Source organism: Drosophila hydei, unplaced genomic scaffold (assembly GCF_003285905.1).
Source record: "Drosophila hydei strain 15085-1641.00,03,60 unplaced genomic scaffold, DhydRS2 tig00000063-arrow-pilon, whole genome shotgun sequence".
NCBI lineage: Eukaryota > Metazoa > Arthropoda > Insecta > Diptera > Drosophilidae > Drosophila > Drosophila hydei.
In genome coordinates, this window is record NW_022045657.1 from 1228519 (window position 1) to 1251865 (window position 23347).

Here is a 23347-nt window from a genome sequence, read left to right on the forward strand (position 1 = left end):
CGCATCGTTTTACCAGTCGCAGCTGCGATGGAAGTCGGAGTTAAATAAGTGAATAAATAGTGTGAATACAATGATTAAATTTAAATAAATACAATTGAGTAATTCATTAATTGACATTACAAAATATAATTGACAATTTACAGTGGTAATAATTATACATATTGTAATAATTAATAAATTAACAAAAACAAAATCGTGAATAGTTATAAGCTTTTGAAACTATGAAACTTGAACGTTAATTAAATAAAAAATTAAGTAAATAAATTAATAAAAATAATAAGAAAACTTTCTTTATTAATATATATTAATTCATAAAAACAATATATATTCTAAAGTAATTAAATAAGTGAATAGTTATAAGCTTTTGAAACTGAAAGTTAACTAAATAAAAAATAAAGTAACTAATTAATAATAATAATAAAAAAAACTTTCTTAATTAATAAATAATAATAACTAATAAATAAATAAATTATAATAAATAAATAATAAATATATATATATTATAAAGTAATTAAATATGTGGACTGTGTTAATATTACAATAAGCATTTAATTATAAAATTTGTTTTTTTTTATTTACATTCTGCTTTAATACAAAATAAGTATTGCTAAAATAAGTAAAAAAAAACTTTTATTGCATAAATAACTTACCTAAATTAAATTATTTTGCGCTCATACATGATTCCCAGAGGATATCATATGCCAGGGACTATTTATACCAAGATAAAAGCTGCCCTTAAATACTTAATAATTGAACAAAATGCGCTCACGAAATGTCTTATAAATTATTCGGTTTTGTGTTTGCTTCAGGAAATGTAATTTTTTTACTTTTTATACTTTTATAATGAAATTATATATATATATATTAAATATATTATATATTATATAAATAAAATATATATATAAGAAATAAAATTAAAATAATATACTATATAAATAAAACATATATATATAGTAGATATATATTCTGTATGTATGATGTCCGCAACAATAAACTAAATCACAAGTCACAAAAATTTCTGTTTCCGGTTCGGCGGCCAACAAATTTCATCTTCCGTTCCTAGCTATTTGCTCTGCTTTAGCAGCATAAACAGTAGCAGCAGCAGCAGTATCAGTGTAAAAACTGAACGCAGAGAACAGAAGTCAGGAATTGACAAGAAGAAGAACAAATCTAGAGAGCGGCGGGAACTTGTGTTAAATCATTTACACTTCCGCTGCTGCTTTGTTTGTGCAATCAATTTAGTATTATTTACGTTATCAACAACAACAACAACACCAACAACAGCAATAACAACAACATTGACAGTAGTAGCAACATCGAGCAACTCCTTAATGCATACAATTCATTCGCCCAGAACATAACATTTGTTTAACATTTGCGTTAACGCTTCATTAAACCAGTTTGTAACCGTTTGGCATTACTTATGTATGCCTGGCATTTCTCAAAGGTCTGCCCACAGCGCGGCCCTCAGTTGGAGTGTGTGGCAAAAACAAAAGGCATTTAAATCATTATTTTCCCGCACAAGCTGCAAACAAAGTCCGAGTCAAGCGCAGAGCTCGAACTCGAACCTGGCTCCTGGCTCCTGGCAACGCGCCCAAGTCTAAGCCCAAGCAGAAGGCAGGCAAATCCTTTCAATTCGTAAGCGCGTGTCGTGCATTTCTAAGTTGTGTCTCTCTCTTTGCCTGAGTAAGTGTGTGTGTGTGTGTGGGCGTGTTTGCCTGGCCATATGTACACCTTTTACGCCCGACTAAACACCCGCATAAATAAATTTCGTTAATGCCAAATAGTCTCGAGCGTAAAAGAAAGATGAGGTAACAGCAGCAGCAGCAGCGGCGGCAGTCGGCCAAATGGAATGCTTCAACATACATACACACACACACAAGCAAACAAGCACCCGAACAAACACAAATACACGCACACACACACTCACTCATAGCTACATGTGTGTCTGAAAGCATTTTCGCTAGCAATTCGCAATATTTTTCTCATATCTCTAGTATATTTTTCAGTGCAGCTATGAAAACGTAGGAATTTCTGGACAAGTTTACATTTTTGTTTAGACAAGAAGAATTTTAAGTGCCATTTTACATGCTTCCAGCTACAGTACTCAATGCCAAACTCGATTTTGGCTGGCGAAATTAATTTTAACTTTTTGTAACCTACTTTTCAGCGCAAAATAATTCGAAATTTTAATACCAATGACTTTCTCAAATTAACACGACTTAAAAGTTATTGGATTTCTTTGACGGACTTACTAGCTGCACGTACACTGTATTACAATTACAGTATTACACGCCTAAGTACTACGCAGCAAGCCGACTCTTGCCACAACTTCAAACATCCTCTTCATACTTAAAAGCTTAAGTTATACTTTATAAATCAGCGGATAGTTTGTATGGAAGGCACGGCGTACTTGATGAAGTATTAAAACGATGCTGAATTGATTAAAATTACAAAATCAAACGCAGCTTGTAAACTTTGCGAAACTTGTAAATTGACTTTTAGACTTTTCAGTTTCAAGCAACTCCAAACTTTTAATTCTATCGATTGTTATTATCTAATTTGTATGCATTGCATATGACAAACATATTAAGTCTAAATGGAAGGTCAAAATTCCAGTATTTCGGGCCAGGCGATTTACAATATTAATTGGCTATCAAGGCCAAATTATTGAACACCTGAGTTTACGTTTTGTGGAATGCCCCGGGGAACTAATTCTGTTGGCCACATAACTTAGCCTAAAACTCAAACACACAAACATATCAGGGCAGGATTTTGCGCAAAGCGTTTGCCATAAAATAGGAAACAAAAACAAGGCAAAGGCAGCATTGTAGGAATATTTAAAACTTGCCACGTCTTGTTGCACAGCTCTTAAGTTCGTGTTGCTGTTGTTGTAGTTGTGGCATCTGGTCGAGTGCAATTGTAAAATACGCTAAGCCCACAATTGTGTGTGAAGCGAAGAGGGCAAAGAAACCAATTTTAGAGGGCAGCGCACCACTGAACCACCACATTAGAACAACCACTGGACAGGCACGAATTGTGTCTCAAAGCAAACTAACCATATTAAGCAGTAACTGTATCAATATTCGCTAGAAGAACGTTGAAAATATTCCGCATAACCCGCAGCTGAGCGCTGCTGCAGCTGGTGAGCAGCTCGTGTGGTCCTGTGCCGCTGCCACTCGCGCATCCTGCCACCGGCACATGTGACCCAGTTAATCCGATTTGCTGCCAGACGGCGTACTAGTTGAGCACGCGGATTATTAATTTGCCTGGCATTTTAATAGAGGGCCCCGGCAACAACATGCGCTCCCAGCACCCAACACCGATCCTCGCCAGCCTCTGCCTAGGCCTCGTCCTGGTCGTCAGTCTGCAGCCGCAGCTGCTCCACTGCGCCACAGCGGGTAAGTTTGCATAATATCAAATTTGATTTTCATTTCGTTTTCTGTTTTTCATTTTTTCTTCTTCTTTTTTTTTTTGGCGCTACATTTGCCGCATATCAAATACTTCTCACTTTTCCACAGCCTGTGTATCTCTTTTTGTACTCGGTAATAATAATAATTTGATGGGCGGCTGGGCGTGGCAGGCCTTGCCCTAGGTAACTGACTTTGAGGCGCGGTTTGTTTTGCATATTTTCACAGACGTATGCTCTAAGGCATAGACGGTCTCTCCGGTCAAGCCGAAGAGCTTAGGCAAATACAATTAGGCTTGACATGCTTTTGAAATCTATGATAAAGGTAAATATCATCAGGGAATTTAGATAGAAACTGATATGTTTATATAAAATATAATGTTATGGAATTCGGCCTTGTTTGATATGCCAAAATGACTTCGGCGATTTCCAACCTCTATCGTTAAGTATTCAAATTGTATGTGATGATCGTCTCGTAAGCCAAGCAATTGTATAGAATAGAAAGATAACAAAGACGGTGACAAATATTTATGTATCTGATATATAGAAAAAAATCTTAAACTTCTCCTAAAAGATTCCAATTATTTAACAATTTGGAAATAGCTTACAATAGTTGTAACGATTCGCTTTGTTCAGCTAATGAATTCAACTTACAGTTCATTAAAAACGAACTTCAGAGTTTCATTTCGAAATAATTTTCGTTTTTTTCCTCGCACAAATGGCAGCCAAAAGTTGCATTCTGAATGTAAACTTGCAACAAAGGACCCTCCAAATGCTCCGTCAGAGGCAAAAACAATTATAATTATTATCGAGGGTAATTAAAATTGTAAATTGCAAAATTCCAAATAGCAACAAATAAAAGGGCAAAATGCGTTGCAAAAAAGTAAGAAATAAAAAGTTGGAAATATGCTTCAAATTTCCGGAAAGGGCGGCCAAGGCCGATGTGTTGGCAAGCTCGAAAATACTGTTAAAAGCTGGAAAATTTGACTTGACGTGAACAAAGGCAGCTCAATCGGGTATCATTATTATGTGGCAAGATATGTAACACAGAGCCGAGCTCTTGCCACAACCGAAAAGATATTATTAGAGCTAAGCCAGCTGTAGTCCTTCATTCATTTACACCGAAATTAAGAGGTTGCATGTAAGAGAGCATTTGAGGTTCTTTAAACCAATTGCCAGCTGCTGTTTATTGTTGACTTTTGCGATTGTTGGCCATGAAAGTGGTGGACGTAACGCTTAGGAAACCACAATTCCGACTACAATTGGACTACTAGCCAGCAGCAACAGCAACAACCACTCCCGAGACACACACACACACATATATATATATATATATATATATATATATATAGGGAATTGCGAGCAAGTCGAACAATCAAAGCAACAACAAAAGCGGCGGCTGCTGTTGCTCGGCAGCTCGAGATGAAAACTTTTACTTTTGTTTAATCAAATTCTGCAGCACGTCGAGCACCATTGAATTCTTGTAACAAAACTGACTGCCCTGCGGGTCCTTTTAGTCCCAGGACTAAAGTGTGGCGCGGCATTTGCGAGTAACTAACTCATTCGCTTGCCCACGGCCACAGGCATTTCGCCGCCATCCTTCATTGTTGTTTTGCTTGGCTTTTTGGCTGCTGCCAGAGCTCCTGCATCTTTCTGTCTCTCTCCCTCTCTTGCTGTCCCTCATCCAGCTACAGCTTGTCAGACAAGTGCTCCGGCTCCCTCGAGATGCCAATGGTTAGCCGCTTAACTGGCACGCTCGACTTAAACGCTTAGGCACAATTATTACACAAATTACAGACGCAGTGAGGACGACAACGGGCTGCGGCGGGTGGGCGTCCGTCATCGTTATTAGCACCATCTCGACATCCATTTGATGGGAGTGTCCGGCTGTGCGGTGTTGTTTAGTTGAGATTACATGACCATGACCATGCCGGAGCCAGAGCCGTAGCTTTCATCATCAGTCCAGTTGAACTCGGCTCAACAACATGCCCATCATAATTAGGAAAAGTGTCGATTTGTTGTCAGCAGTGCGGCTCAGACTGGGCCGAGATGAACCCACAGCGATAAAGAGTCGACCCTCGCCAAGTATTACGTACAAAGAAAGTATAATATGGTTCGAAATGTACTCAAGTGTAAATTTGATTTTGAAGCGTTGATGACAACAGCTGGAGAAGCGTGAAGGAGCTCAGAATATTGTTTTATATCATTTACCAATTTTAATTTGCAATTAGTGTATTTCATAGATTGATTAAAATGTAATTATAAGCTTAAACTTTAGCTGAACAACTACTGTTGAAAGCATTAGTTCTTCTCATGGAATATATTATGTACATATCGAATATGTACATCGAATATATGGCTTTGTTAAAATGTATGCACCAGGCAGAAGGAGGCGTGGCAGACCCCATAAAAAATATATATTCTGGATCAGGAAAATTTACTTAAAATCCGTTAAGTAATTAAAGTAATTAAACAAAATGTTTGTCCAATTGACAAGAGGCAAATGCAGAGGCGTTTTTGAGTTTTGGGTTCAACACTGGCGACGACGTCTCGGACTTATCTTTTTTTTTCATTACTGGGAATTTTATAGTCGGGCACCTGCGACTACACTTATATTTTTTTAATTTTGAATATAAATAAAATCGGATCGCTTAATTATAGATAATTTACGCGTGGGTTTTGTAAGAAGCTTCATGCACAAAATTTGTTTTGCCAATTCATAAAAATATGTATTTTATATTTACAAATATGAAAAATATTAAGTCAGCTTTGTTGCGTGCTATAATATGCAATTGATACAAGTGCGCCTAATTACGTTTATACCAGGAATTTTCAGGTTTTACTTGGAATTTCTTAGAATTTGATTAAAGCCAGCCAGACAAAGTTTTTCAGGCATGCGAAGGGCAACAGGGACTCTTTGTCAAGTGCAGGCGAATAAATTATGGCCACATACACATATATATATATATATATATATATACATATGTGTACGCGTGTGTGTGTGGTTCGTGTCTGTTAGATGATTTTATTGCTAGACTTGATGCCGACTTAAATGCCCACGGGGCTTAGCTGGTTAATTTTAGTGCGGGAAATCCAGCTGATATCGCTCTCTCTCTCTAGCTCGCGCTCTGTCTCTCCCTCACTTACTCATTCCCTGTGTGCATGTGTAGATGAGTTGCTGCATGATGAGACCGAAACTCATTGGATATGGCAATCTCAGACTTTGTCTCGAGTCTCCACTCAAGACTCAAGACTCAAACTCAATCTGAATCGCAGTCTCCGTCTAGCTGCGAGTCATCGAGTCGCCTTTGCCGTTTGGTCGAGCCTCATTACGCAAGTTTGCCCCACCGATTGTGGCAGGCTGTGGGGCTGGGAAGTCGTTTTATCTTTTTATATCTTACTCTGCACACAGTTCGCTTGTCCCTGTGTATGTGAGTTTTTATAACTTTTTAGTTTGTTGCTTGGGCGCAGAGATTAAGCAAATTTTTGTTGCATACTTTAAGGCGGCGGCGACTGCTGTTGCTGCTGCTGCTGCTGTCGTTGTTGTCGCCCGCCTAAAGTGATACTTTTCCTAATTTTCCCGCTTTATTATTCTGTTTTTCTTTTCGCTCGCGCGCGTCTCCTACGCGTAATTCACTTGTTTTATTGCAGTTTTGCTTCGCTCCCCCGTCCTTCATTTTTTTACGCCGTTTTGATTTGTACTTGGCTCGTTTGTGCTGGAAGCTGGTCTTGGGTAGCAGGCATATTCATGTTTCGCTTTTATATGCCATGAACTCGTGCAACTCGACAGCTGTTTGGTCCTTAACTTGTTTGCGGTTAATGAGTTGCCGCAGCCAACGCACGCACCATGGGCCACATTCCAGAAATCAAAGAAAAAGAACTCTTCTTCCCTAAACGCTGAGATTATAAGAAATTTATGCGCTGAGAGCGATTCGCATAAATGAATAAATGGCATACTTCACATAATTTGGCTCAACATTGTTTTTGATAATCTAAATTAAATTCTGTTTACAGATTTATGTAAATTTAAAGTTTCTTAAATTAACATATAAATAGACAGCTTTGAAAAGTGTATTTGATGAATATGTCGACTCAATTGAATTAAATTGAAGAGCATTTTCATTAAATATCTGTAAGCTAACAAACTTTAAGCGAAACGTGTCAAATTCAATCAAGACTTCTAATCTGAGCAAATAAAAATAGAACTCGTTATTAAATTTTATTTATTTACAGTCAAGTTTTGTATTTCATTTAAAACTCAGCTCTTGTTGAGTTTGCTCTCAATTTGCAAATGAAAATGATCAAATTTGGAACTTTATATTTAATTATTTTTTAACGTGTGGAGCAACTTTTCGCCCACTTGTGCAAATGTTGCGGACAACTTGATTATTATAATAATAATAATTATAACGATCAAGTTGTTGCAGTGCATCATTAGTGCAGGCAATTAAAAAGTTTTTATATGAAATCGTTTTATCTTTATTGCACGTACACGACGCATAAACATAAAACATGATAACATGCTTCACACAGACAGACACACACAGGCACACTCACACACATATATATATATATATATATATATATATATATATATATATATATACATATATATATACCCTCACTTTGGTTTATGGCCGCCAGCGAGTTTTGCATTTGCTCAAAGCACTTAGATTTCTATCTGTCCCGCCTTTGGTCCTCGCATCGCCCTGCTTAGATAGTTGTTGAGATCTTAGCTCCGACTTTTAGATGCTCAATAGCTCTCTTAGGCAGCCGCTCTGCGTTTTGCTGTGCATTACTTAATTAACGATAAATAACTTTTGCCTGCCAACAGGCCAATAGGCCAGCAGGCCTCGTTCAGCTGCAACGGGGCGAAAAGTTTTCTAAGAGCTCTTCGAACTTTGGAGTGTGTAATTTTCGAATATTTTCGTTGGCAGCGAATTCAAAAAACTGCACTCAGTATTAATTAAATTGAGGCAATCTCGGCGCTTGCATGTGGTGTGTGGCATGCAGCATGTGGCACTCGTCTTTATATCTGTGGCATGACACAGTTTTGTCTTGCTTTAACTCGTTCTTTTTTGCAGTTGTCCCTTTTGTACTGCTGTCCGGGCCAAAAAGTTTCGTTACCAAAATTTATGGCGTCAATTTGGCAAATTTACGCGCAACTGCAGCTCCAGGCAGGTGGGCGTGCTAAGGTGTGTCATAGGTGCATAAATTATGACCGAATCTCTTATATCTTATTGCAATTCTTTTTGCTTAATAGCGGGCGAGAGAGGTAAAGGAGAAAGAGTGAGAGGGAGAAGGACGAAGATATATCCGATTAAACACAATTTATATACATATTTTTCCTAGAGTGGGATATGAACAAAATCAATAAATCAAATGAAAGAACTAAATACATCAACTAAAATGTAAAGAAGCGCATAAAATTAGTTTGCTTTTTTTAATACATTACAAATTAATATTTACTTTTTGCCATATAAATTTATTTAATTATCTCATCAAATCTGAAATTAGCAAGAAAATATTTATAGAGTGAAATAATTGAGATGCATTAGGCAAAGTAAATCATTTTAATTAGATAAAAAAACAAAAGCAACTATAATTCAAGATAATTCCAGACACTGCTGGGCTCGAGTGCTGCTCTTAAGATCTATGGCAATGGGCGCGAACCTCGTCTAAAATAAACTTTTGAAGAAGTTTATTTTTCTGTTTTGTCCCGATTTAAATGGGCCTTTGGCCAGCATCCCATATCATGCTGGCTGTCTGTCGTCATTGCTTACCTAAATTATGCAAATCAATACAAAAATCCACTTGCTGAACGTCCTTGAAGGTAATTAGCTAATTAATTTCGAAATTGTTATAATGCGTCAGAGTGGGAAGGCGTGCAAATTGATAGCGACTGGCTGATTGGCTGGTTGAGTGGTTGAGTGGTGCTGCCTGTCCATGTTGGGCGCTGATTAATTTATTGAACTCGCTTTAATTGTTGCCGGGCATATTAGATAAATGGGATCAGGCCGTTTGAAATATGTAAGCGGCTTAAGAGCCGAGCTCAAAACAAAACACAAACTCATTAATTTATGGCTTACAATGCGTCTTTCTTTACAATTTCCACTCTCTATCTGTTTCTCTTACACTCCATTTCTATCTCTGTCTTCTAGGAGGCCTTGAGGCGGCAATATTAAGGAGCGACAGAATAAATGACGGCACATTTCATAGAAGTCAATCAAAGAGAGCGGCGACATTGGCAAAATCGCTGCCATTCATTACAGCGACAACGCAAATTGCCGGAGCAAATGATGAGCAAACAGGCACAACAGATATGCAGACAAATGCGGGCCCATCCATTGCAGTTGCAGCAACGGCAACAGTGGAAACTGCATTTCCGAAACACAGCAGCATTAATAACATTAACAACAATGCCGATCGACAGCGCCCGGAACGGCGACAGGACGCAGCAGTTGTGTTGCAAGCAAATCTTATTATGAGCAATAGAAATGTTGAGCAGCAGGACCCATATGAGCACAACTACAAAATTACGCAGCACAACGCATTGTTCCCCGACAGCAACAGTTCCACAGCCGCAATCGAGGTGGCAGCAATGGCTACAGCAGCAACAGAGCAATCAACAGCAACAGCAACAGCAACACCAACAATGACAACCGCAGCCACAACAACAACCACGACACGTCGACCAGCTCCAAAGACTACGTTAAAGCCCCCGCCAACAATAGATGATTACCAGACAATAATTAGCCAAGCGGGCACCCACGCCTATCTGCCTTGCAATGTAAGTAAACCTCAAGCTGAGTTCCACCCCGGAAATTCCCTTTAATTAACAGTCCATAATGCGTGCCGAATGAAGCGCCTACTTGATAGGCGCCTCGCAGGCCGTACAAAGACGAAGCCACCACACAAAAGAAGTGATTGCTTCCCACAAAGAGCACACATCACGTGGCTGACAACAAATCGGATCAAGCCAAGCCCTCAATACATTTCAATTAATAACAGAATAATGGGCAATGCGTTCGCCAAACTACTACAGAGCGTTAACAAAAAAGTAGTATATATAGTTTCTCAAATAGTTAATGAGCTTATTGCGATGTTCTATAGATATTTGCTTTAACTCGTATTTATTTGTCTTTCATAGACTTAAGCTTATGATCAGCTTATGCAGAACCTCTTGTAGCATCAAAAATATTTGAATATTAATTAATTTTTGTTAATCAACTTATAAAATAAAGTTAACATACTTAAAGAAAGATACGCATTTGTAACAGGTTCAACTGTTCATATCTATCTTCATCCATGTACATGAACTCTTTCTTGCCTGAGTCATCATCGTCATTCACCTTTATAGATTCTTAAATTTCAGGTTGGAGGAACTTATACTATTATCAGATCCACAATTACTTTCATAGTTAAGCATGCTCTTTCAATTTGCTAATCTATTGCCAACATTTTAAGACTTGAAACAAAAGCTTCTTTTGTATCTGCAAAGCCCTTTTAATAGCGAATCGACTTTCATGTTTTTTGCTATTCTCGTCATGGCTTCAGCTCGAGACTGTTTCACCTTTACATTCAATCATTTCCCAAGTTTAACAAACTTTTGGGGGTTTTCTTAATGCAATAATAAACCTTTTCAGTTAACTTTCTGAATTGACCGCTCTTCAAAAAGCCGAGAGTTTATACAAAATATTATTTTACTTTTTATTTTTATTTATTTATTTTTTTTTTGTATTATGTCCTCCATCTCGTTTTTGGTTTTGTTGGTTTTATCAATGACTTGCATAAGGCGCATGCTTATGCCAAATAATGCCTGAATACTTGTACAATATTAAGTTGTTGACTAAACTGAGCAGCTGAAGAGGGCCAAATGAAAAGTTGATTGATTTTTGCTGAAATCCAATCAAGCGCTAGCTTCACTGTTTACTTTCAGAGGATTTTAATTTTTCCCCATTTTTTGAGGAGAGCTACAAAAATATTGACAAAGCATTTTCCTTTGCTCTTATCTTAATCATTGGTAATTTATAATAAGCAACTGATTATGCAGAATCTTTTCTTTTTTGCTCAATCGGTTCATGAAAACAGCGCGACCAGCGAGGCAGTGACTTGGAGTTGGGAGCTGGGTTGGAGAGGGCAAAGTTCAACTTTGCTGCGCTTTGAACTAATTTACGCTTGGCGCTGTCGGAACTGAAAGAAAACAAACCGGAAATTGCTACTGCCACGCCTCAAGCCCCTAACGCATGCCTCGTCTCCGTCGCCGCCACCCGCCACTTGTTCGCCCGATTTATAGCCAAAGGCAACGCCATTTTCGTAGATGACCCAAATTTCTCAAGCCCCCAACCCCGTGCATACCACACACACGCACAGTGTTGGGCGTGGCAGTGCGTGTGTGTGTGTGTCTGTCTGTGTGTGTGTGGCATCCAAAGTCTGTCTGCTAATAATTTAGTTACTCGCTGCCTTGGCGCAGTGCCTGCAACACACACAGCTTCCACATCACGATGATAATCATGCTAATGATCATTATAATTACAAGCATAATCATTATTATTATGACCATTATAATTGGCGCAGTCGTCGCTATTCCCGTTTATAGAGTACATTATTTTGATCTCTCTCTCTCTCTGTCTCCCTCTCCCTCACTCTGAAAAATTAAATAAAATGAAACTTAAAAGATACAAAAGTATCTCAACAGTCTGCAGCTGCTGGGAAGACAAACAAATACTTTTTGTTACTCTTTCTCGTTTCGCTACTGCTGTGTTTATTCAAATGAACTCGTCTGTAGCAACACGAATACTAACTTCTTGCTCGTAGAACTTAAGTAAAACAAAGGAAAAGAAAGAAGAGAAAGAAACACCTGTAAATATTAATTATTTAAAGGATGATAGCTTCACAAATCATTTACTTACCTTAAGGCATTTTTATTTACATTATTTTCATTTATTACCTTTCACAGTTTTTGGCTCAATTTACTTTTTATTCCTTGATATTGAAAACGATTTGTTAAATTTAATCTCAGTTCTTTGAACGATTTTTCACCTTGCAAAGGTTTTGCACGGTAAATGTTTACCCAACGCTTAATTTGTATTATTTTTAAGAATTTTAAATTGCCTTCAAATTGTTTGAATCATTTCTCAATCCAAACTTAAAGCCTCATTAGAATGTTTTTTATAACTAAACAAATTGGGAATGTCAAAAGCCAATACATATTTTGTAGACATAGAAAACCCATTCAATAAAGAGTCTGAAGACATTTGTTTCTGCCTGCTCAAAAGGTTTTTTATTTCATTCGATTTTCCCAATAGAGGGAGCATCACTTACGACCGATTATCCGATAAAAGAAAATATATGTTCTCTTCCTTTTAACGCTCACGTCTGCCGGCTGGCATAACTTGGCGCAATGTAAAGTAATCTGCTTAGGCCAAATCAATTAATAATAAATTGTGGCCCGTTGGCGTTACACATAGCTTGCCTTAAGCTTAAAGGCATGCCGCAAGCAAGAAAACGCGAAACAAAGCTTTGCCTGCGAACATTTAATATTTTTCGAGATTTTCGCAGAAGCGATTTTTGCGCTGCCCCTGCCCCAATTTTAGGTTATTTTGCAAAGTCTGCGAAAAGTTTTTTTTTTTGCGCCAGATATAGAATGAAAAAGGCAAAGAAATGCTACCCATGGATATGGCTCTCTTTGAGGTGTATTGTTGTGTGAAAAAATTGGCAAAATAAAAGAAAGAAATTATTTACAAACAAGTTTAGACAGCATTCGCAAATGTTATGGCCAAACTTTGTTGTCTGCGTGCCTTTGGTTTCGTCTCCCCGAAATACAGAAAAGAAAAGGGGAAGAAGGAAAAGAAATCGTTGCTGACGACAGCAGACGAAAAAGTAAGGCGAACATAAAAGCCAAGGAGCGAAAACTTGACTACAACTAAGGCTCCAGCTCTATCTACGTCTTTGACGGGATATATGATATGATATGGGTGCAGTCGGCCCGTCAACTTTTACAAACTATAAGTGCCACTTGCTGGCTTTATTGCCCATTTCCAGGCGCTTGACTTTAATGCAATGCTAACATTTGCCCACAGACATCAGCATACAGCGACAGCGAGAGAAAGAGAGAGAGGGGCAGCGTGGGGAGACTCTATGCAGCTTCATCTAATTAACAATATTTAAATTGCTAAGCAGCGCAGAATTTGGGCATCTTGATAAATTCGATGGCAAAATACGGTCATTAATTTTTTGGCAAATTAAGCGCAATCTACACGAACCCAGCCGCATAATGCGCCATCCATAAGCGAGGAATTTAAATTAGCTAACGGGCCCAACCTGAGCCCCCCAGCCACAGGAATATTTGTCAGCCAGTCAAGCGGAACAGAAGCAGGAGTAGCCTCAAGCATCTACTCTCCATACTTACACTTGCCACGTACTCCAAATTGTGGCTGAAGGAGTTCCCTGGCAGTTGCTCCAGTTACAGCCCCAGCTTCTTCCACTGCTCTTCGCCGACTCTGCGTGCGTGCCTGGTGGCTGCTTGGCTGGCTGCCCAACTGTCTCTCGACTCGGGCAACTGGATAAGCATCTTCACTTAATACACTGAGTATAATGTCGATGCTCGGCCTGATAATAATGTCCTTTGTGTGCGATATTCACGCTTTCAATGCTTTCCGCAAAATTTAATAAACTCGCCGCCCTCCCCACATTGGTATATTTATAGCTGCATAATGTAGAGTTCCTTAGAAAATTTTAAAACAAAAAAAAATTAAGAATTCTTTATACAGAAATCAGTGAGTGGAAGACTTGAAGATAAATTGAAAATTTATTTATTAAGATCTTGGCTTATGTTGGATAGAAGGATATTTTTATATGAAGTCGTCTTATTTAAAAATTCCTCTGGATACGTTTCATTCGCATATATTTATCTAATTGGAATTTGAAATTATTTGAGAACACTACTTAAAAATACAACAAAACTTACTTAACTTACTTAATACAACACAAATAGTTATGCAAACACTTTAAACACTGTTAACACGTAAGTTGCAAAGTCGAATTAGAAATTTAGGCAGGTTAATCCGTGATGCTGTGTACCAAGTAAACCTTATATCGTTTACATTGCCTTAATATGTGGCTGTTATAAATGTGTGTGTGTACTTATTTGTGATACGGCATATTCATATAGTTTTGACAGCACGTACAGCTAAACAAAAACAACAAGGCGGGGGAGGCGAGCCAGCAATTACGGCCAAGTCAGACAGACAGGCGGGCAGCTAAATCTCTGTGTGTGGTAAGAGATGGGCGGTGGGCAGCAGACTCTATGTGCGGGTGGTCTTTTGTGTGCGTGCCTCAGACACTTTTAGTTCCGTGGCGACTGGGGCCGGGCGGCAACCACAATGAAAAACAACAAGCACATAAAACACAAATGATTATAGTATCTAATCATGACGTCGTTCAACAGCACCCCTCTCAACCGACCTGCCCCATGTCCCCTCTTTAGAGCGATGCCCCCAAGCTGTTGCCGCTTTACGTAGCCGACGCCGTGGCCCACACGGACAATGTAGTTGATGACAGCAGTTCAAAGACTGTCATTTGCCACTGCCACAGCCAGTCGGAGTTCCAGCTAGTGCCATGCTTCGCAATCGCCATTATAATCAGCTGTGTAGATGCTCCCCAGCAACCCCTCGCCTGTCGCCCAACAGGGTATATGTGCGCGGGCTCACACTGCGCGCAAACTGTGTGCTTGGAATTTTAAGTGAATCAAAGTTTACAGTGGATTAGTTGATCATTACGAGATATATAATATATAATGCTTAAAAAATGTTAAATAATATATACAGAAATTGTCCGGAGAAACATTGACGTAGTTTATATCTGAACTGCAGCTAAGCCCAAAGTGCACAGCTTTTAGCTGCAATAGAATATTTATCAATTTCACTTGGAATATTTTCTTTTCAAAAAATCTTAGCACGCTTTTTGAAGCAAAATTAATTTTTAGCTTAAATTAAAAGTTAATTCTATAATTCACTTAATTTAATATTATTATTTAATAAGGATAACTGCCTAATAATTTCTTACACATTTATGTTGTTTATTTAAATATTTGTTTTACTTAACTAATATTTTATTTCAGTTAATGTCTTCGTAGCTCGCAATTTTTCTAGTTAATTCGAAGTCTTTAATATTCAATTTAGCTATAAAGTCTTGATTGATTTTGAACTGATTGATTGATTAATTTAATTTTAAATAATTTTCTTAACCATTCAACAAAGTTCACTTGAGTATACGTAAATTATTTTGTTTTTTCAATAACTTTAAATTTTATTATTATAAATTTTTAAATGCATCCCACAAACAATTGACTATTCAATCTGGCTTTCCAACTGTGGAAGGCAATACAAGTATAATCGAAGAAGTTGAAAACTTTTTCTTGTCTGCCTGCAAATAAATCACAAATTGTGTCGAGTGTAATTACGATGAGCTCTTTCATAGAACATAATTCGCATGCCGAACAAGTGGTACACCGAGCTACATAAATAACACGTATACACAAATACACCCACACACACCCACACACACCGACACATTCAATATAAGGTCTGTCCGTTTCCGTCTCGAGTTCAACGTATATTATTTTCTTTACGTGCGGCTGGCTGTATGGTGACAAGGGAGGGAGGGAGGCTGGCAGGGAGGCAGGGCGACTGCCTTGTAAAATTGCTTCTAAATTATTATTGTCATTATTGACAGAAATGAATCGTCATTTTGTTGGCGTTATTGTTTACCGTTACATTGTCCCCCCATATATCATTCTATGCCCGTTGTTGTAGGCGCCAAAGTTTTGTGTGCAAAAGTTTAGCTGACATCATTCAGTTAGTCAGCTGGGACTTTGCTCAGGGCCTCCGCTGGGTTCAGGTCTCAATTGTATTGTATTTTAAAATATGAAAACCAATATTGACAGATTGCTTTCAATTATGGCCTAATTTGATATTGATTCATTCATTTCGATTGTCATCTTTCATTCATTGGCACAGGTCAAGCAATTGGTCAAGAAGCCCATCTCCTGGCTTCGCATGCGAGATGGACACATACTCACCGTGGACCAGACTACCTTCATAGCGGATCAGCGCTTTCAATCCGTCTTCTCGCCCAACCCCGAACGCTGGTCCCTACAAATTAAGTACGTGCAGCTCAAGGACGAGGGCACCTACGAGTGCCAAGTCTCTACGGAGCCCAAAGCAAGCGCAATTGTTCACTTGCGCATTGTGGGTGAGTAAAGGAAATAAAAGAGTGTTTAACAAGTCGATTACAATAGTGTTATTCTCCATAGGAAATGAGTAGGCAACAGTAATTTGATTTAAGTTTTATATAATATTTAATATATTATAAATAAATCAAGAAGTATCTACTTTAAAAAAAAATGAAGTTAATGAAATGAATTAAGTGAAGTCAATAAAACTGGACAAGTGTTTGTTCAAAAGAAGATTGGAGTTCTCCATACCAAAACCAGTTTGATTTTGATATATTTTATTTATATATCATTCTAATTATCACATTTGAATGATAAGAACATAGCGGGTTTTTATGGTTTTTAGCGTGAACTTTATTTAGTTGACTGACATTTTATATTTAATAAAAATATAAAAAAAAATAAATTGATTCAATTCATTAAAAGTAAATAAAAATCAAATGTTTTCCATTAAGACCCGTTTAACATTTCGTTATTTGTCAAGAAAAATAGACCTCTTAAAGGGTTTTTTGCATGGTCAATCAATGAAAGCTAAAGGGAACTGCAACACATGCGGCAGCCCAAACCCAAATTCAAGTCCAAACATAAATCACAGAGCAGGCCAATAAATCAGTGGCTTCGGCACTGATTTTGCACAGATTGTAAGCGACTCTCTAAATGTGTGTCTCTCCCTGTCTCTGTTCGTGTGCTTCAGAACCTAAAACGGAATTAATTGGCGAGGCCACGCGTCACGTGAAGGCCGGAAGTCAAGTGAAACTGCGCTGCATAATTAGCCAAGCGCTGGAGCCGCCACTTTTCATTAATTGGTTTTACAATCAGAAGCAAATCTATTTGCATAATCGTCGCGGATGGCGAACGGAAATTGAGCGCATCGATCTGCCAACGGAAGCGCCAACGACGCCGACAGCAGCAACGTCCACATCGACGTCGACAGCAACAGCAACAGCAGCAGCAGCAGAATCCCTTAATGATATAGCGGCCATAACACGTTCGTATATTCTAGATGCGATACCGGTGAGCGATGCAGCCGCTAGCGCCGGATATGGATACGTGCTGCCAACGACAGCCACGACCACGCCCATAACAACCACAATGTCAACGACAGCAGCTGCTGCTGCAGTTGCAGTTGCAGCAGCGGCAACAACAACAGCAGGCGTTGCCACAGACGAAGGTGTTGCAGCCGTTGATATGCTGACAACAGCAGCAGCTGCTGCTGACAAACAGCCAACTATGACGACAGCAGCAGCAGCAACTACAACAACTCCAACGACAACAACTATAACCGAGCCAAGCACAACGCCAACAACAACAACAACAATGCTACCAAGCAGCAGTTTCATTAAGCAGATAACGGTAAGTGGCATACCGCACATGTGGGTGTGACTCTCATCATTATCATATACATAGCACATGAACCGCCCACTCTCATACACTCAGAAAATACAAATCTGATTTATTTTTGCTGCCTGCGCATTTTGGGACGAAGTAAGCCGGATTTTCAGTAGGTGTCTTTTAACTTTTAATAGGCCGAAAAGTAATTATAATTAAATGGCAATAAAATCACTAAGCTTTGCTGGATGCGCTCTATCTGTATATGAAGTCAGTTGTTTGAATACAAAATTCAATAAGCTCAATGCCCTAGAAGTTCAAGGACCACAAAATTTCTCCAAGTGCATTTTCCTCAAACGCATTTTCACTACGCGAATTGCCGCCGCAAAGCGCGTGATGGCCTTTTTATTCAATTTTCCAAAACTGTCAGCGTCGTCAAATTATAATTTTAATACATAATATGATTGTGTGCATATTTCGTATTTTAATGCTTTTCATTTAACCGTGCCAGCGCTCCAATTGCCCGCCATGACATCCCGTGGCGCATACACCCCACTTGCCGCCGCCGCGTCTGTGCGCTGTCTCGCCAGCTCAAGTACCACACACACACATAAATATATATATATATTATATATATGTATATATGCTTATATATCAGACATTTTTTTGTGCTATTTTCCTCCCTACAGACCGCCTCGCTAATCATTCCCGCCGTTGTGAAACTCGACTCGGGAAACTATACATGCAGCCCCTCGAACAGCGCCCCGCGCACCATTGTGCTGCACGTGCTAAACGGTGAGTCCGCATGACGTTTGCTTCCAGAGTAGAGGAAGCGAGCAGGGGCAGAGGGCATCACTTGCTTGGTTGCTGGCCAAGCTATGTAGTTAGTGCCAACTGTTTTTTGTATTGCATGCCAATAGAATTAAGTTTTCATTTAGCCTAATTGAATTTTACTTTGCTGACTTTCGATTCGCGCGCGCAGGCACAGTGGTGTCCAATCACATGTTTGTGGCTCGAAACTTACTTAAGTCAAACTCAATATTTTTGAATGTTTATAAGCATATTTAATTGCTTAATAGTTATTTATATTTATATTTTTGTTTTACTAAATTTGAGATTTTTCTGTCATATTTTCGATGATTCACAACAGGCTATCCTAGCCTGACTTGTCTTCATTATTATTACGGAATAAATTCATATATGTAATAATTGTTAAGTAACTTATTTTGTTTCCTTTATGAAGATCCTGTTTGTCATATTTTAGTTTAGTTTTTTTTTTTTTTTGAGTTTAGATTCACTTTCAATTCCCATAGTTGAACCACTTAGTTTTTATTTGGCTTGCACAATTTTCTACCTGTGCTGCTGATCACTCAGACAGAAACAGTAACAACTGAAACAACAAAATCAGCTACAACTGAAACTGCAGAAACAATTGCTGCAGTTTTATTTTATTATTATCTCCGAATGTCCCACGATTGCGTATTTGCTTCATGTCCAGCAAGGCGCCAGCGAGAATGAGAATCACGTTAATTGTAATGACGACGATGATGATGATGTCGATGATGATGGTAATGATAACGATAATAGTAATGATAATGATGACCTATAAACATGTAATACACACATACTACAGCCAGAATAGCTACCATGGTTGTTTGTCCAGCGCAGAGATACATTTGTATCTTTGTATCTGTGTTTCTGTATGTCTGGCGTATCTGCAGTATTTATGTATCTTTATATCTTTGTATCGCACAAGCGCTGTGAGATATTTATTTATCAATACGCAATTTGTGTTTGCATTTAAATCGTTTGGCTTGCAGCATATGTGTTGTTGTTGTTGTTGTTTGAGTTGTGCGTGTATGTCAACTTTGACATGTGTTCTGTTTGAAGCATGCTACTTTAATTCGCATAAGGATGGAAGGGGGCTGGCAGTGGGCCCTGGTGGTTGCCAGTTAAGTGTCCATGACACCTGATGTGGTGCTTGTTGGCTTGAGGGACAGGTGTGCGCTTTGCGTTTGGCGTTTACACGTTGTCAGTCGTAACAGCAACGACGACTGTCACGTTTATTGGGGCCAATGGTATTTTAAATAATGGCCATAAAAATGGCATTGGATTTGACGGTAAATTGTGGTTCGTGTGTATTCTATGCGACTGTCAAGGGCTTCACGTGTTTGTTTTGTTTTTTTTTCGTTTTACATATGCCAAAGCCTCGAAAAAGGGACAAAACAATGATTTAAGGGCGTGTCTGTCACTCTGTCATTCATGCCACACCCGCCTGCAGCTGTGGCTTCCTCTGAACAGTTGTTTTCTGCCACTTCAAATCAAGCAAGACATAAATTGTGAACATTTTTAATTAATCATTTCAATTTTTTCGAGCTATAAGCGAAAAAGAAACCAAATATTGATCCTTATATCAATTTGTATACAAAATATTTGCCAATTTTCCAATCAACTATCAATCAACATAAGTATATATAGACATTACATATCTTAACAGGTATTTCATATATCCTTTTATAGAAATAGAGAAGCTCTTCAAACACATTATCAAAACCTTCTTTATTTCTCTCGCATCTCTTTATTTCTATATAAAAACTCCCAAGCAAAACTTTGCGTGTTCCACCCAATATTATCACACTTTCATGACTAAATATTTAAAAATATTTTCCGTAATTAAGTCGACTGAAATAGTTGAATACCGAGAGAAAAAATCGGAAATTTCGAAGCGCATGTTCATCAACATTTATTGATTCCATTTTCACAATAAGATCAAAGAAAAATAAAACAAAAAATTAAAAGTTGTAATACACAATGGAAAAACAAGTGAAATATATCGTGTTAAATTTATGTATTTTTAATATTCGACTAATTGGCGCAGATAAATTGCGTCCCACAGCACTTTTAATCCGAACAAATGAGTAAAACATGTTAAAGCCGGATAATGAAAATCACGGAAACACTAGGCAACAGGGGCAAGGCAGAAGGCGGGGCGGTCGTCCGGACTGCCTGTGCTTTCATCTGCACATTTGTTATGCATTTTAACGGTGGGTTGCACAACTACGGGGAAAAAGAACAAAAACATGCGGGCGGTTCGACTTTTGTTTGAAATTGAAAAAAAAAAATTGTTATGGATGAATTTTTACATAAGTGCCGCAGGGTTAATAAAGTTAATATCATTCTGTGGTGCAGTGGCAGCAACGAGTATGCAATATAAAAACAACAGTAAAGGCCACGACTACAATCGTGACAAATTATTATTAATAACTTAATGATATTATCATTTATACACGCGTGAGCCTGCCTGGCTCTGCCGCACACACACACATGGTAGCCCTTACTATTTTTTGACATAATTTATAGTTTTTTATAATGCATGCTTTATTATATATATTTTATATATACTTTAAATATATATATTTATGTATATTATGGGAATTGAGCACGTGATGCAGCACATTTTTATTGAATTAATAGCGCTTATCCTTATTATTATTAGTATTATATTTTATACATTTCAATACATATATATTTATAAATATCTGTAGTAAATTCTATATTTTATTATCGAGCTGCCCCGAGCTATATTTAATTATATTGAATAAATGATGCTTGGTTTATTTTAGCATTCAAAATTCAGTGCAAAACTCAATTTGCTAAGCAAATATTTTAATTTTAGTTCGTTAGTCAGAAATTTTGGAATTTCCACATACATTTGGGCGTCATTCAATTGAATATATACGACTGCAGCCTTTGGCTTTTAGTTAAATTTGATTAGTTGATTTGCCTGCTAAAAGAAAATATAAACTTAAGATTATGAAATCACTGGAAGTTAATTATTTTATTTGAACTGAAATTTACATATAGTTTATGTCAAGTTAATGATTGCATTCATGCCATTTTTAGCTTTTGCTATTTTCACAATTTCATTTTATTTGCTGATCCAGTTCATTTTGTCGTTGTTGTTGCTGATATTAAATTCAAATATTTATTTTGTGCATATTTCACACGCCCGTGTTTCATGCTGAGTCTAGAGCGAGTATAAAACGATGCTCAAATGGCTGTTAATTTATGCGTTCTTTTATTTGCTCTACTCGGCTTTAGTGTTTGCTATTCAATTTCGCCATAGAAATATTTAATTACAATATGTTTATGTTTATTCAATCGACTATGATTTTATGCAGAATTTGTTCTGAAATTGTTTTTGATTGAAAATGTTATCAGTGCTTAGTATTTATTTGTGCAGTTGGTCATAGAGCGTTAAGCAGAAGCCAACACATGTGATTTGTTCTTTGCTACCATCAGGTGAATACTCCGCGTCGGCCATCAAATCGGGCAGCATCAGCTGGAATGCGCTAATTGGTTGTCCTGGCTATTTGCCGTGGCGAAATATTTCAACAATTTTGACACTGTTGTGGATTATTAAATTTGTGTTCGGCAACAATCGAGGCCGAAACAAAGTCAACAAGCGAACGGCGGCAGCAACGCTCCAGGAGCCACAATTGCCAGCACGGATAAAAAACAGGACGACGTCCGGCGCAAGTGTCAGCCGCAGGCACTGCGCACAGACGCTGACGCAGACGACAACCCGCAGGCAGGGATTCTATGGCGGAGACTGCGGCGGCAGCCGTGGCCACGTCAGCAGCTCAATTAGTGGCACCAAAGTGGCCGAGGATAAAACTTGAGCGACAAAAGCGACTGCACTAGCGGCAATACCAGCAGGACGAAAGAAGATTGCTGCGATTCAGCTTAGACTATGCCTAGAACTTTAAGTCCCAACAAAAAGGGAGTCATCTGTTGCCACGAGCATGTCTAATAGATACATTATAAATGCATTCACTAACTCATCTATTGCCAAAAACAAAAACATACTAACAGTACTTGCTTATAGATTCCTGATCTATGTCTGTGTGTTTGTATTTTTTAAGCTCGCCAACCATATGAATTCGTGAATTTTTTTAGTTTCAGCTTTTCTTGAGACTTGAGTCAACAATCTACTTCTTTGGGTAATCAAATCAAGGATATTGAAAGCTCGACAGAGTTGTGTAAATATGCATGAAAGGAATCTTCATTTCGAAATCTTTAAGATGCGGTTTGAGTTATGGTTGTATTTACATTATAATACTTTAGATAAGGAAATTCGAAAATAAAACTTACTTTGAATGACGCTCAAAATGAAGTTTGCAAAAAGCAAAACACTTTTTACTGCGGTAATATAATAAATACATTTAAAAGTTAATAAAAAACGCTCAGCTGGTGGCTAACGCTTTCAGAAGTAAACTTTATAATAATAATTGTACAATAAATCAAATGCTAAACTCGTGTTGGAGTGTATTGATAATCCTAATAGTTAAACTCAGTGTGTCAGCTATAAATCC

General features: G+C 38.0%; 1 protein-coding gene across 1 annotated transcript; it reads left to right on the forward strand.

The window, feature by feature from the left end:
- Positions 1–22714, forward strand: LOC111604583 (mucin-5AC). Its single transcript, XM_023322685.2, has 7 exons — positions 1–145; positions 2898–3401; positions 9571–10199; positions 16429–16663; positions 17338–17996; positions 18662–18767; positions 22275–22714. Exons 2-7 carry the CDS (start codon positions 3302–3304, stop codon positions 22652–22654), a joined length of 2109 nt encoding a protein of 702 aa, XP_023178453.2. The 5' UTR covers positions 1–145; positions 2898–3301; the 3' UTR covers positions 22655–22714.
- The last annotated feature ends 633 nt before the right edge of the window (positions 22715–23347 follow it).

What these genes read in the sequence shown, in the direction of transcription:
- LOC111604583 (XM_023322685.2), top strand. Translation starts at nt 3,302, where the DNA reads ATGCGCTCCCAGCACCCAACACCGATCCTCGCCAGCCTCTGCCTAGGC. An exon ending in ACGCCTATCTGCCTTGCAAT is followed by an intron (nt 10,200 to 16,428) that starts GTAAGTAAACCT and finishes TCATTGGCACAG; the next exon opens with GTCAAGCAATTGGTCAAGAA. An exon ending in TGTGCTGCACGTGCTAAACG is followed by an intron (nt 18,768 to 22,274) that starts GTGAGTCCGCAT and finishes TGCTACCATCAG; the next exon opens with GTGAATACTCCGCGTCGGCC.